This window comes from Cyanistes caeruleus, chromosome 23 (genome assembly GCF_971803275.1).
Source record: "Cyanistes caeruleus chromosome 23, bCyaCae1.hap1.1, whole genome shotgun sequence".
In the NCBI taxonomy this organism is placed as follows: domain Eukaryota; kingdom Metazoa; phylum Chordata; class Aves; order Passeriformes; family Paridae; genus Cyanistes; species Cyanistes caeruleus.
Window position 1 is genome coordinate 5,786,095 of NC_141723.1, and position 14,094 is coordinate 5,800,188.

Below are 14,094 nucleotides of genomic sequence, written 5' to 3' on the forward strand. Positions count from 1 at the left end.
TCAACCCTCAGACCTTTTAATTTCCATTTAATTTTAATTTTCCCTCGTCTCTCCCTCTGTTAAGGCCATGGCACCCGACTGGCAGTGTCACCTGGGCTGAGTGTGGCTCCTTTTCCCCCGGGCTGAGTTTGGGGTAAGTCTAGTGGGGCTGGGGGGGCTGGAGGGAGATTTCTGTGCTGCCTCTTTCTCTCATCCCTTCTAGAAATCACAATTATCTGGCCTTTTATCGGCTATCAGTGTATGAATATCGTGCATGAGCTTCAGAGCATCATTTCAAGTGATTCTTTGAAGTGCCCAGGGATAACAAAAAAACCCCAAATTCCCGAGCATCCCACTGCCTCGTGTGTGTTTTTAATGGGACGCTGGGCTGGAAAAAGCTTCATTAGAGGGAAAAAAAAACCCCTTTGGGATGGAGGGTGGTGCAGGCAGAGCCGATGGCAGTGAGGGGAGGGACGGGAATCTTTTGGCTGAGGGGGAAAAGGGATATCCTGGCTGTCCTACAGCCAAGGGGGTGGAAGGGCTGGGGGATTCTGTCTGCCCGTGGAGCTCAGCATCCCTCTGGCACTCGGGAATTCATCTCCCCGCCGATGGGCTGGGATGTGGAAGCGGAGGTAGATGGATGTGGCCGGGCTGTCGGTTCCCAGTGAGGTGTCCCACTTCACCCCCAGCAGCTCCGGGGTGACCCGTCCTTGTGCTCCCCGGCTGTGGAATGTGCAGCTCCGGGGAATGGCAATCCCGGGAATGGCAATCCCGGGAATGGCAATCCCGGGAATGGCAATCCCGGGAATGGCAGTCCCTGGCAGCGCAGCTCCGCGATGCTCTGGCTCCCTGCGGTGGCCGACAGCTTCCATCGCCTCTCAGAGACCCGGAAAACCACAGCCTTTGTGGCTGAAAAACAATCTGAACCTGGCATAAAGATCAGGACAAGCTGCAGGTTGGACATGGGCAGGAATTTCCCCATGGAATTGCCGGGGGCTGCCCAGGGAGGTGCGGAGCGCCCGTCCCTGGAGCTGTCCCGGGAAGGCCCGGGGCTGGCACTCGGGGCTCTGGGCTGGCGACAAGGTGGGGATGGCTCACGGGGTGAGCTCGGTGCTGCCGGAGCTCTTTTCCATAAAAACATCCCGGGATAATCCCGGGATTCTGAGCCGGGAGCCCGCGGGCGGGACCTACCGGTTTCCCGCCAAATTGACGGCTCCTTTACATAACCCCGCCCACACCCCGCAAACCCCGCCCCATTTATCTGCATATCCCCGCCCTTCATTTGCATGGCCGCGCGTGCCGCGTCCGGCGCGTCGCCTTGACAACGGCGGCGCGGGTTCGAGCCCGGCCCCGGCGGCTCCGCTGTCCCCCGCTGTCCCCTCGGTGTCCCCCGGTGTCCCCCGGTGTCCCCCGGTGTCCCCTCGCTGTCCCCCGGCCATGCTGCACAACGAGGACACGGAGGCGGATTTCCAGCGCTTCCTGCGCCGCGTGGACGATGTCAGTGAGTGCCGGGGAGAGCGGGAGAGCGCCTGACCTCCTGGTCCTTCCACGTTTGAAGTCCTGTGTGTATAAATATATTTCATTTTGGTTTTTTCTGTGCCTTTTTAGCCAATTTGCTGCAAGGCCTGAACTCCCCGGACCCGGCTGTCAGGGAAAAATCCCTTGCTGAGACAGAGAAAAGGCTCCAAGAGCAAGGAGGCAGCAGGGAGGAGGAGGAGGAGGAGAGCAGGACCACGGTGAACAGAACACTCATCAACACTTCTGTAAGAGCTTTTCCCTCTCAGGTTAAAGCTGGACTCTGTTCTGGTCTCACCTCCTTAAAGCCACAAGTGGAAACCTCCCAGGAACGTCAGAATGTATCAAATCCTTCCCATCCTTTGTTTAAATTTCACACTGATGCTGGTTCTGTGTGTCAGGAGGGTGTTTCAGACACACCCTGATGCTGCTGTGCTGTGTTTCTGTTCCTCCAGGGCACGGCGAGGCCGGAGGCGGTGGATGCAGGTAGGACAGTGCCCCTGGCTGTCTGTCTGTCTGTCTGTGTGTCTGTCACAGCTCTGAAACCACGCTGAGCAGGGATGGAGCTCCTGCAACACCCGATTCCACCCCTGCCAAAGTCCAGGCTGACTTCTTCTGCTGTCTTTAACCAGAATTCAGTCAGATGTAGGACCAGGCTCGGGGTCTTTGCCAGCATGGCTGTGTTTTTCACAGGAAGGAGCCTTGTTCTATTCCAGCTCCTCATCTGAACACTTTTTATTGTGAATTTCAATGTTTGTTTGCCCCTGGAGAGGGGCTGCAGCAAGGCAGATGTGCCTTGCTCACTGTCTGTGACAGCCACTTCCACCTTAATTGCTGAAATGTCCCCTCAGTATTTGCTTTTATTAAGAAATGACCCAGAAACACCCTAGGAATTATTGGGTTTTTTTTCTCTATTCTAATGAAGTTTGCTCTTATTTCCCCCCTCTGAAATGGCACCAACTCTCCTGGCTGGAAGATGCCTTCCTGGCAGCTTTGGAAAAGGATGCCAAAGAGCGAGCCCAGCGAAGGAGGAGACAGGAGCAGCTGGCAAACGGTGATGGCTGAGAGCTCTGGGGGCTGCTGCCCTGCCAGGGGAGCACAGCTGGGATTGTCTGAGCACTGGGAACCCTCAGGGATCCCTCAGAGCTGCTGCTCCCCATCCCCTGCTCACGGTGGGCTGGGATGGAGGGAGGGAGCTGGGGCTGAGTTTTCCCTCTGGAGGAGGAACGGCTGCAGTGGGAGCCTCAGGAGCTGTGGAATTGTGGAACTGTGGAATTGTGGAATTGTGGAATTGTGGAACTGTGGAACTGTGGAACTGTGGAATTGTGGAATTGTGGAACTGTGGAATTGTGGAATTGTGGAACTGTGGAACTGTGGAACTGTGGAATTGTGGAATTGTGGAACTGTGGAACTGTGGAACTGTGGAACTGTGGAATTGTGGAACTGTGGAATTGTGGAATTGTGGAACTGTGGAATTGTGGAACTGTGGAATTGTGGAGCTGTGGAACTGTGGAACTGTGGAACTGTGGAATTGTGGAACTGTGGAACTGTGGAATTGTGGAACTGTGGAACTGTGGAACTGTGAAACTGTGAAACTGTGGAACTGTGGAATTGTGGAATTGTGGAACTGTGGAACTGTGGAATTGTGGAACTGTGGAATTGTGGAATTGTGGAACTGTGGAATTGTGGAATTGTGGAACTGTGGAACTGTGGAACTGTGGAATTGTGGAATTGTGGAATTGTGGAATTGTGGAATTGTGGAACTGTGGAACTGTGGAATTGTGGAACTGTGGAATTGTGGAACTGTGGAACTGTGGAACTGTGGAACTGTGGAATTGTGGAATTGTGGAACTGTGGAACTGTGGAATTGTGGAACTGTGGAACTGTGGAATTGTGGAATTGTGGAATTGTGGAACTGTGGAACTGTGGAATTGTGGAATTGTGGAACTGTGGAACTGTGGAACTGTGGAATTGTGGAACTGTGGAATTGTGGAACTGTGGAACTGTGGAACTGTGGAATTGTGGAACTGTGGAATTCCAGAATTCCAGAATTCCAGAATTCCAGCAGGGGAGCGTGGCCTCTGTCTCCTCAGGCCCACCTTGGGGGACAGGAGGGAATTGCTGTTCTCAATTCACTCTGCAGCCCTGAAGGAGCAGGGGAACGAAGCCTTCAGGGCAGGGGACTTTGTCCTGGCCGTGCAGAAATACTCCCAGGGGCTGCAGGAGCTGAGGGACAAACAGGAGCTCTACACAAACAGGGCTCAGGTCAGTGCAGCCGCTTCCAGCTGCTTTTTTTAATGTTGCTGTGCCAGGATAAAACCCCAAAAACATTGCTCTGTCCCAGCCTCTTGGATGTGGTGAACCCCTCCAGGGCAAGTGGGGAAAAATCTTTGCAATTCCCAGTTTTATTTAAACACTCAGATTTATTTATTGGTTTATTTATTGGTTTATTGATTTATTTTATATTTTTTCAGTAATCACTTCTATAACTGCAGAGTGAAATATTTGCCCTGCATTCTCTGTAACCTTCTCTACTCTGTGGGTGTGTGCAGAATTCTGTTAAATTGACTTGAAATTAGAAAATCCAGGGAGATGGCAGACCAGAATGGAAATTACCCTGCAAAAACCAATGGCCAGGCCAATCAGCAGCCTAATTTTATTTTTTTTAATTAGCCAGTGTTTGTACAAGAGTGAGCAGAAATTGTTTGAAGGGTTCTCATTCTTCTGCCTGAACTTTTTTTGGGTTTCTTTCAGGCCTTCCTGAAGCTCCATGAGTATGAGAAAGCCATCAACGACTGTGAGTGGGCATTAAAGGTAATTCCAGAATTGTCAAGGGGAAAAGATCTCTAAAATCAGCATTATTTTACAGAAATCCATATTTTTGGCTCAAATGAACAGGAAAATAATCACCTTTTGGAAACTCTGCTTTCCACCCTCACCTCAAGCCTGTGTTTCTCAGGTCCCTGGGGGCAATAATTCAGCATAAAAACTTTACACACCTCTGATAAATGGTATAAATACCCTAATCTTTGCCTTGGGCAGCTCTAATTATTAATCAGAATGCTGGAAAAAATATTGAAAGGCTGCAATTTTCTAAACACATAGCTAATAATAATTTCTTTTTTAACTCAGTGCAATAAAAACTGCCTTAAAGCCTTTTTCCTCATGGGGAAAGCTCACCTGGCACTGCAGCACTTTGCTGAGGTAAGCTGGATGGATTTGGGGGCCCTGGCACCAAGTTTTGGTCTGAATTTGGTGGGTGAGAGGGAGGAAGTTTCATGCCATGCCTCAGTTTCTGTTTTCTCACTCTGATTTTTTTGCTCCTTGGGTTTTACTCGAAATTTTCCTTTTAATTTGCAACAGCAAGCTGATGTAGGGACTGAGAATATTTGACTTTCTGGGGAGTTTTGACATTTGTGTCTCCATAAATTTTACTTTTCACATTTATTAAGAACCGTGGCCCTGAAAACTTTTGGGATCTGCCTGGGATATCTTTGATGTCTTCCTATTTCTAGTGAAGCTGAGAGCCCTTTCCTTCTCCCCCTCAAGTCCAGGCAGTGCTATGAGAAGATGCTGCAGCTGGATCCCCAAAAGGAAAACCTGTTCAAAGGTAGGAAATCCATCTTTTCTCCATGGTTTTCCACTGAGGATGGAGCAGAATTTCCCTGCCAGGTTTCCCTGTGATCCCCCAGAGTGCGTGGACGAGGCCAGGCTGCAGGAGAAGAGGCTGAGAGAGGAGGAGAGAGCAGAGAGGGAGGTGCAGGCTGGCAATGCTGCTGCTTTATCCATCCAGGAATTGCTGCAGAGGATCAGCAGCCCTGAGCACGACATGCTCTACTACACGGGGGGCATCAGGCTCCTGGCAGAGGTGCTGGACAGCTGTGAGTGTTTTGCTGCCAAAATTGTTCATTTTTGGGAGGTGTAGCCCAGGCAGAGGAGGGCAAGGGAGCAGTTTTTAAAGGACCTCAGTAACTGTTCCTGTGTTTAAAACATGAAGTGGCAATGCTGGATATTGCAGCGTGGCCAGGAGCTGTTTACACATGTAAATGGTGAGAGTTCTCAGGGATTTGGGTCTCATTTGTTTATAAATATTTGCAATTCTCTGTTAAAGCCCATGGAGTTACAAAGCCAATTTTGTGTTTCAGCCTTCCTGAACAGTCTTTCACTTGAAGCCAACAACACCAGGCATGAATTAGAGCAATTTTCAGCTTCAAAACCACTCCTAATTCATTCATTCTTGAATTTCCCCCCGTTTTCCATGATGTTTTTCCCCAAAGCTGCTGGTGCAGTGACCTTTTCTTTTAGCAGTGTGCAGGAAGAGCAGGAGCCTGCCTGGCTGTCACACACCTGAGCTGTTTGTCTCTGCCTCTTCCAGGCACTGGGCAGACGCTCTTTAGGACAAACAATGGCTTCAGTATCCTCAGGAACGAGACTGTCAGAGGGTAGGAGCTCTCCAGAGGGGGATTCCAGCCTGGGGAAAGGGGAATATTGTTCTCAAGAAACAGAATCACCTCTTGAAATGCAGGTGAACTGATCAGAGGAGGATGTAATCCCAGATTTTAGTGTCTGAATGGAGGGACTTGTACCTGACTCTGACACAAACAGTGCTCCCTTACATGCAGGGAGGGGAATTCATTGATTGCTGTTTGTGCCTGCTCTTTCTGGGAGTTATCCTATCCCTCGTGGTGAGAGCAGGTTTGCAGAAAAAATCTGAATATAAAGGAAGATCTGAAGGCTCTGGCTGCACCCCCTGGTGCTGTGGTTGGGAATATTTGGGTGCTCAGCTCCAGGGAATTTTTGGGTTCATCCTTTTTTTGGGGTGGTGGCTGCAGACAGAGCTGAGGGATGAAGCACGTGCAAATCTTCATTCCCTGGATATTTCCTGGGGTTTGGTCCATCCTTGGCTCTGTTCACACGCTGACTTTTCTCGTTCAGGGCCTTCTGTGCAGAGAGCAAAAGCCCTGCTGAGGTGGAGCTGTGCGTGTCCCTTCTCCTCCTGTGGCAAGCTGCCTGTGCTGGGAATGGTAAAGCCCTGGAATCGTCCCTGTGGGATCCATGTGGCATTTCTGCACAGCCACCCCTCTCCCAGAGCACCTGGCTCCATCCAGGAGTGCCTCCACAGCGAGTTTTGCAGCTCAGGGGGAGGTGGTGGATGCAGCCATGATTCTGGCAGGATGAAATTTCCACTCTGTGAGCATTTCAAATCCACCCAAGGGGTGGAAAGTAAATTCCCTTTGATTTCTTTAAGATAACACCACTTGCACAGTTTTCTCTGTTTTAAGCAGTGAGACCTGCAAAGAGCAGAGTTTTATAGAAGAGAAGGCAGAATTATTTTAGAATTAACAATCAGTAGTGCTTGGGCAGGTACCTGCCCCTGTTTTTAGGGAATACCCACGTGGGTGAGCAATGGGCTGGGGTGGGCTGTAAAGTGGAAATGCAGAATTTTGGTGTCTGTGTTGACCTGTGGGGTTCAGCTGACGCCAAATAAAATATTCCTGCTGGAAAACCAAACCAGAATGAAGTGGGGATGCCAATGAGCGACGCTGCTCTGAGATTTCCCCTCTCTTGCAGAAGAAAATCAGCGTCTCCTGTTGGCCCAGCCTGAAGTGAGTGCCCAGCTGCCGGAGCTGCTCTCCTCTGGCACAGCCCAGATCCACAGGGAGACCTTGGCACTGATTTCTCTCTACTCAGAGAGCGAGAGTGGCCGGAGGCTGCTGCTCAGGCAGGACCTGAGCAGGTGAGCAGCAGCAGGAACATGTCCTGCAAGGATACCAGCCCCAGAAACTCCCTGCCAGCGGCACTGAGGCTTCTGCCCCATGGCAAAAGTCAAAGCTGGATGTGTGGGGTAGAGCTGCAGGAGGTTTTGATGTCTGAGACAGAGTAGGAGGGGGTTCCTGCAGTTTTGAGTCCTCTCCTTTAAACCTGTGTAGGGCTCAGGCACAGCTCTGGTGCCTCTAAAACCTCCTGGATTCCAGCTGGGAGTCTCTCCTCATTAAAAAATTGGGGTTTATGGGTATTTAGTGTCTCAGTGAGAGGGGGAAGAAACACCACTGCATTGCTTTTGTCCCATTATCCTGCTGCTCCCTCCCAGAGTTACACTGACAAATGTCCATTTACTGCTCTGGAGTAAAAATGGGCAATCAGGAGAGATTGTTCATTTTTCCTGGGGAGGAAAGCTCAAAAGAACAAACCACATCTCAGAGGGTGCTGAAAAAAGCCAGGTTGAACTGTGGCTTGTAATACCAACAACCAAAAAAAATAGAATTTTGGTCTTTAATGATTAAACCAAAGCTGACACAGATTTTTGGTCGTTGTTTTTTCATTTTAACACCAGATGGCTGCAGATTTTGCTGGCATTTGTCAAGAGCACTGATGCAAGGGCTGACAGTGCCATGAACATCCTGTCTGACTTAATTGGAGAGGAAAGGTAATTTAAATTCCTCATTCATTTCTATAAAGTTGTGCTTGGAGTTGTATGAAATGAGCCAAGTGGCTGTGGCCACCTTTGCCATGAGGTTACTGAGGTTTCTGTTCTTTTGTCTTGCCTTTAGCTCTGGTTTTGGACTAAAACTTTGGGTTTTTATCCCCCCAACAGGTTCCAAATCCAGTGTCGGGCCACGCTTTCCACAGGGGTTTTACCTGTATTCACCCAGCTGCTGGTAGGGAAGATCTGATTTTGTATTTCCAGTTTATTTTTGTGTAAGATGTCCTGAGTCTGCTCTGTGGGTGTAAGAGATTGACTTTTGTCAGGAAAATGTTCTTTTTCTCCAGTATTTTGTCCTACACATCCCTGGTTTGATATTCAGTGTAAACTCTGGCCTTGGTTGCAGTTTCCCACTGATAATTTCACCTTCAGCTTGGAGTTTTGCTCTTCTTGATGTGACTTTAATCCCCTGTCAGCAGCCTGTTCTGTCTTGGATGCTGATTTTTGCCTTCTAATCTGAGGGTAAGGAGATGACATTGTCTCCCAAGGTAAAGAATTCCTTTCCTGGCTGTCCTTTATTCCAACAGCAAATTTAAAATGTGTTGGTGCAGAAGCCTGTCCTGAGGAAGGGGAAGATTGCTGCAGAATGGCAGAGCTGGGCAGTAAAATACTCCCATTTCTCCAAATGAGCAGCAAGACAATCATTTCCTAACTTCCACATTCTTTGTGGCTCTTCTTTCTCAACATTCCCTGCTGGAATTCCAGCTGCAGCAGCTGTTCTGTGCCCTGAGGAAGAGTTCACACCTAGGGAGCACAAAATCCATCCCTTCCATAAAGAAGAAGGAAAATGAGGGAAATGCGCAAACCTCGTGCAGCTGGGATTTAACAGAGGGGCTAAATCTGGGTGCAGAGGGGCTCTTTGCTGCTCCTGGTGCTGTTTGCTGCTCTCTGTGTCGCAGGTGGGTGCCAGGCAGGTGGAGCAGGCAGCCCTGGCCCGTGCCGTGGCCCTGCTGGGCAGCCTCTGTGCAGATGTTGTGCTGCGGGCACAGCTGGCTCAGAGCAGGGAGTGCTGGCAGGCCTGTCTGCAGCTGCTGGTAAAGGAACCTCTCTTTGCCTGCTCCCCTCCCAGCCCTTCCCCTCCTGTGTCCCCTAAAAGCTGCCCCTTGCAGGCGAGCACAGCCCTGGGGAACGGGAGGTTGGGGGAGTGGAAGGGATCCTTGCACCATCCCAGACATCCCCAGCTGGGCTCTGCACCTCTGGGTGCCAAACACACGGATTTGTGTCACAGGGGTGTCCCCAACTCTGCTTTTCCTCGCCCTGGAGCTGCCCCAGGAGGATGAGGAAGGGCCCTGGGAGCTGATTTGCCTGCCCTGCTCTCACACAGGATGGGTGCCCTGCTGCCAGCAGCCCTGAGTACCAGCAGTGTGTGTTTGCAGTGCTGGGGCTGATGATGAACATGCTGCTTGAATCCAACACCACCATCCAGGTAGGCAGCATATTTAAAAAACATTATGGTGTTACAGGTTATCACTGTTTAAGGGTAATTGATAATTTAAGTAGGCTGAAAAGTGAAAAAAAAAAATACAGAATTTTCTCCTCTGCCACCACCTCCAATACACAAAACAGCTACGAGGAGAAAACAGTGTCAAGTGCATAAATTATCTTTCCATAGTGGTATAAATGTTCTGTTTGGAATCACTCTCCAATTGTGCCGTGTTCTGAGATCCTGGTTACATTCCAAGATTATCCAAAACTCAGGATTCCATCAGGAAGGCAGAATTCCCAGAGTCCCCCCAGGGTGGTGCAGAGCTGGTGACTCCCCTGGTTTCCAGGGGATTCCTTTGTCCATGAGCCCATTTCTGCTCCAGCTGGAGCTGAGTTTTCCCTGAGTTTTCCCTGTGTTTCCCCCTGTGATTTCCCTGTGTTTTCCCCAAGTTTTCCCTGTGTTTTCCAGGACTTTGCTGTGCCCATCAGTGGCAGGTGCCTGGCTCTGCTCAAGCACCAGGAGGGAAGGATTGTCACAGTAAGTCACCAACAGAAGCTGGGTTTGGCTCTCCTAAGATCTTCAGAGCAAACTCCTGCCTGGTGCAGGGGGCTTTGAAGGCTGAAACATCCCTAACAGCAATAAAGAAGTAACAGACCACTTTTATATTCATTTTTATATGGTTTGGTGCAAGAGGTTTTCAAGGTTCTCTTGCAGCCTGCTTAATAGAATGTCTTACAAACCATTTCAATATGAAACCTTTAAAAGCCAGAGCAGGAGCAAAGGAGCAAGAGCAGTTTGGGTGTTCAGCAGCTGTTCCCCTTTGCAGTTCCTGTGTGGGAATTACAGTTGTACTCCTGGGACTGGGGGGGGACTCCAGGGAGAGCAGCCCCTCCAGGCAGGGCCAGATGTGGGCTCTGAGTCCCTCCCCTGAGCTCTCAGGAACTTTTCTGAGCTGTTTGACTCCTCTCAGTGCCAGCAGTGCTGGTCTCTACTATTTTTCTACAGCTATTTTTATTTTTTTAATGAATGAACACCCTGGGAGTTGTGCTGGTCCCAGCTCACATCTCTGCTGTGCTCAGTGCCCAGGAAACAACCAAAAAAAAGCCACATCCTGAAGATGTTCTTTGTTAGATTCTGGAATTGCTTTATTTTCTGTGAATTTCTTCTTCTAGCACTTTAATTACTTCAGTCTTACTCTGCAAGGAACAAAATATTTAGGCTGCCTGGACCAATAAATGTTTGGTTTTGCTTCTCTCTCCTTTTCCCCTCATTTAGAGAGCCATTGGAGTGCTGAGCCGGGTCCTGGCAGCGTCCCCCTCAGCAGTGGAGGAAGTGCTGAAAGGAGGAGTGGTGAAGAAAATGCTCAAATTCCTGAAAGTAAATCCAACTTTCTTTATTTCTGCCTGCATTGTCCCCTGAGCAAATCTAACTCCCCCTGTGTTTATCCTCCTTTCCCTGGAGGATGTGTCTGCACTGTTGTAACAGCGCTCCCAGGTTTCATTTTAAGCCTTTTTAAAATTTATTTTTAATTCCTGTTTTAATTTTTGCTGTACAGCTGTGTCCAGCAGGTGTGGATTATGCAGATCAAGTTAGTCTAGAAAAAAAAATCTATAGCACTGGGATCCCTGTCAAGGGGAGTTGAAAAGGATTGGGCTGCAGAGATCCAGGGAATGTTGTGTGTTTGTTACTGGCAGGAATTAAATGAGTTTTATGTGATTCTCAGCCCGTGTTCACCCTGAGATAAACACCCTGGGAGGGTTTTCAGCTGGGATTTGGGCTCAGGCCTGGGGAACTCCTGAGTTGCCAGCCTGTTGTGGGGCACAGTGGGGATGTGTTTGTTCACTCTGCTTTAACCCACCAGGCTGGGGGACAGCTCACATGCAGCTATGCCATAAAGACCCTCTCCATCTGCACCAAGAGCAGCAGGAGAGCTCAGGAAGAGCTGCTGAGGTGGGATAAAAGTAAGTGAAACTTGTGATTTCCAGGGCTTGGGGTAGTTGATGGTGTCCTCAGTGGGGACATGAAAAGCAGCTGGAGCTGGAGGCAGAGGAGTGGTGCCAGAGCAGTTTTAGGGTATTTCTGATCTGTTTGCTTGGATTGCTTTAAACCCAATCAATGCTAATGGAACAACAGCAGAGAATACTGAGATTTTACTGAAATGGCTGAACCTGTCAGGAAGCTGTCAGTGCCTGCAGTTCAACCTGCACCCCAAGGATTTCCTCTCACTCCAGCTGCAGACAGAGCTTTCATTGCCTCAGATCAGCAGCAACACTTCACCCTCATTCTCTCCACCAGAATTCTGGGGTTTAACCTGTGAGAAGTCACTAATTCTTATTTTGTCAGCTCTGTTTGCCAGGGGAGACCTCACAGGTGAGAAAGCCGTGGCTGTATTTATCCCACCAGTGCTCAGTGATCCCTGAGTGTTTCAGGATCTCTGGCCTGAGATGTTGCTGCTGCTTTCAGGTGTCAGAGCCAAAACTCTGCTGTCCTCAGCTCCCAGGTGAGCTGAGCTGCTTTGGTAGCTTTGGAGGTACACAAAGCTTTTTTTATGTTCCTTTTTCCAGCTGTTCTCTCCACAAGAGCATTTCTGGTTTAAAGGATTTAATGTGGCACGCTCAGCTCTTTGTGACAGACACATCTGGGCAGGTGGAGCTGAGGCAGCCTCCTGGATGCTGAAATTGCCATGAAATTCCCTTTCTGCCCCAGAAACAGCACCAAACTCACTGCCTACAGCCAGCAGGGAAGAGCTGGAGCGGCTCTGGCTGTGTGTGTGACAGAGATTCCCCCTCCTGCCAGGGTTGCAGGTGCTGCTGAAGCTGCTGGAGTCGGGGGATGAGCTGACTGTGGGGAATGCAGCTTTCTGCCTCAGCCAGTGCCTGCTGCTCCCCGGGGCAGCATCGTCGCTGCTGGGCTCCGGCGTGGTGCAGCTGCTGCTCCGCCAGGCTGCAGGGGATGCTCCCGGAGCCCTGCAGCGCAACTCAGCCATTGCCCTGGGCAGGCTCTGCCTGGCTGAGCCAAGGTAGGAGCAAAAACTCCCTCTTTGTACTTCCCTCCTCTGCTGGCAGCTGATAACCCCTGGAGAAACAGCCGGGGTAACTCAAATCTGCAATTATTCGGTTAATTTCTGTAAATGGGCCGTGAATTCTATTTCCCTCCTCCAAGCAGAATTCCCTCTTGTGATCCCATCCCCAAATCCTGCTTGGGGTGTCACTTCTGTCTCCACATCTTTGGAGGAGTTCACTGACCTGTGCTGGAAGAACAGAAGTGATGTTGGAAGTCTGTAGATCCCAAATGAGCACTAGAGAAAGTATCAGCCCTGAGATTTCTCTAAAACAGCAAAGATAGAAGGGAAACTCTTCATTTTCTTAGTTTTGTTCATCTGAAAAATATTTATAATATTTTATAATTTATATATAAATTATATAAAATTTATAACATTTATATATTTTTATATATAAATATATATATAAATTTATCTATAATATATATTTATATATTTATAATAAAGAATATTATTATGTGCCTTTCTGAGGGCAATAATAATCTAAAAACTGTATTAAGAGTATCTGTATTAACTCTGCTGTTATTATTATTGTTATTAATAATAATATTATTATCTAAAGCCTTTGTTTTAAGAGGAATTTATTGACTATAGCATTAAACAGCCCTGGAAGTTTGGGTAGAGCAGTGAAAAGTTGAATTTTTAGTCACCACCTGTTCCCCCTGTTGTCTCTCCAGGCACATGCAGCAGCTGAGGCAGCTCAATGGCTTGGCCATCCTGAACTCCTCCATGAAATACGTGCAGAGCAGCTGAACTCTTCAGAAACCTTCCACAAGTGCCCTTCATCTCACTTGCTGTTGAGTTTTCTTTGCTTTAATAAAATTCACTCAAAGCACATCAGCTTTTCAGTGGCTTTTTTCAGTGGCTGTTCCTGGACTGTTCCTGACTGTTCCTGGGCTGTTTCTGACTGTTCCTGGGCTGTCTCTGACTGTTCCTGGGCTGTTTCTGACTGTCTCTGACTGTTCCTGGCTGTCCCCTGGCCGTCCCAGCTGTCCCAGCTGTCAGTAGGAGCCTTATCTTCCTTCTGCTCAGGTGTTCAGTGCCTCAGACAGGCAGAGCTGTGCCAGGACATTCTCTGCTGTCCCCTCCGCCTGTCTCAGGTCTGGCTCGGTGTCTGTGTGCCTGGCACTGAGAGATTCCTGCTGGGTGCTGCCTGCAGGGGATTATTAATTCATTATTAAACTGTAATTAATTACAGTTCTTTGGGGGCTTTATGGCTAAAAAAGATGTAGCTGTGATTGTGCCCAAGAAGCCTCTGGGCTCTCCCTGGGCTCTTAGGAAGGTTTGAGTTCTGTGCTTGTTTCACTGTGGTTTCCATTCCTCCCTGGGATCCAGGCTGATCCCTGTGGATGGTTTTATTGGCATAAACTGGCAAAAAAAATTAGAGTTACAGAATAGATCAGCTAAAAAGAGCCTACAGCATCACCCAGTGCAGCTGCCTGAGCACTCTGGGGCTGAGCAGGAGTCAAAGTGTGTTCAGGGCATTGTACAAAATCCCCTCTCCAGGGTCTGACCACCTTCTTGACTGAAAAACGCCTCCTCATACCCAGTTTGAACTCAGCACCTCCCCTTCCACGTCCTCCACATCTCCATGTGCTCCTGGGGAAGCTGCAGAGAGCCAGGAGCTCT

General features: G+C 49.2%; 1 protein-coding gene across 6 annotated transcripts; it reads left to right on the forward strand.

The window, feature by feature from the left end:
* The first annotated feature begins 1,215 nt into the window (after nucleotides 1-1,215).
* Nucleotides 1,216-13,300, forward strand: TTC12 (tetratricopeptide repeat domain 12). Of its 6 annotated transcripts, XR_015278939.1 has the most exons (24): nucleotides 1,270-1,480; nucleotides 1,588-1,742; nucleotides 1,950-1,980; nucleotides 2,471-2,548; nucleotides 3,638-3,759; nucleotides 4,249-4,308; nucleotides 4,627-4,698; nucleotides 5,044-5,104; nucleotides 5,187-5,375; nucleotides 5,870-5,936; nucleotides 6,430-6,518; nucleotides 7,066-7,231; nucleotides 7,829-7,921; nucleotides 8,090-8,153; nucleotides 8,878-9,012; nucleotides 9,303-9,404; nucleotides 9,873-9,941; nucleotides 10,680-10,781; nucleotides 11,266-11,365; nucleotides 11,748-11,774; nucleotides 11,868-11,904; nucleotides 12,201-12,423; nucleotides 12,570-12,684; nucleotides 13,143-13,300. XR_015278939.1 is itself a non-coding variant. In XM_086861484.1 (22 exons), exons 1-21 carry the CDS (start codon nucleotides 1,417-1,419, stop codon nucleotides 12,646-12,648), a joined length of 2,121 nt encoding a protein of 706 aa, XP_086717610.1. In that variant the 5' UTR covers nucleotides 1,266-1,416; the 3' UTR covers nucleotides 12,649-12,684; nucleotides 13,143-13,300. The 6 variants fall into 6 exon arrangements, 2 of the variants coding, with proteins under 2 accessions (XP_086717611.1, XP_086717610.1); XR_015278938.1 differs by lacking the exon at nucleotides 12,570-12,684; XM_086861484.1 differs by lacking the exons at nucleotides 11,748-11,774; nucleotides 11,868-11,904 and having other exon boundaries at nucleotides 1,266-1,480.
* The last annotated feature ends 794 nt before the right edge of the window (nucleotides 13,301-14,094 follow it).

What these genes read in the sequence shown, in the direction of transcription:
- TTC12 (XM_086861484.1), top strand. Translation starts at nt 1,417, where the DNA reads ATGCTGCACAACGAGGACACGGAGGCGGATTTCCAGCGCTTCCTGCGC. An exon ending in AAATGCTCAAATTCCTGAAA is followed by an intron (nt 10,782 to 11,265) that starts GTAAATCCAACT and finishes TTAACCCACCAG; the next exon opens with GCTGGGGGACAGCTCACATG. An exon ending in CTCTGCCTGGCTGAGCCAAG is followed by an intron (nt 12,424 to 12,569) that starts GTAGGAGCAAAA and finishes TCCTCCAAGCAG; the next exon opens with AATTCCCTCTTGTGATCCCA.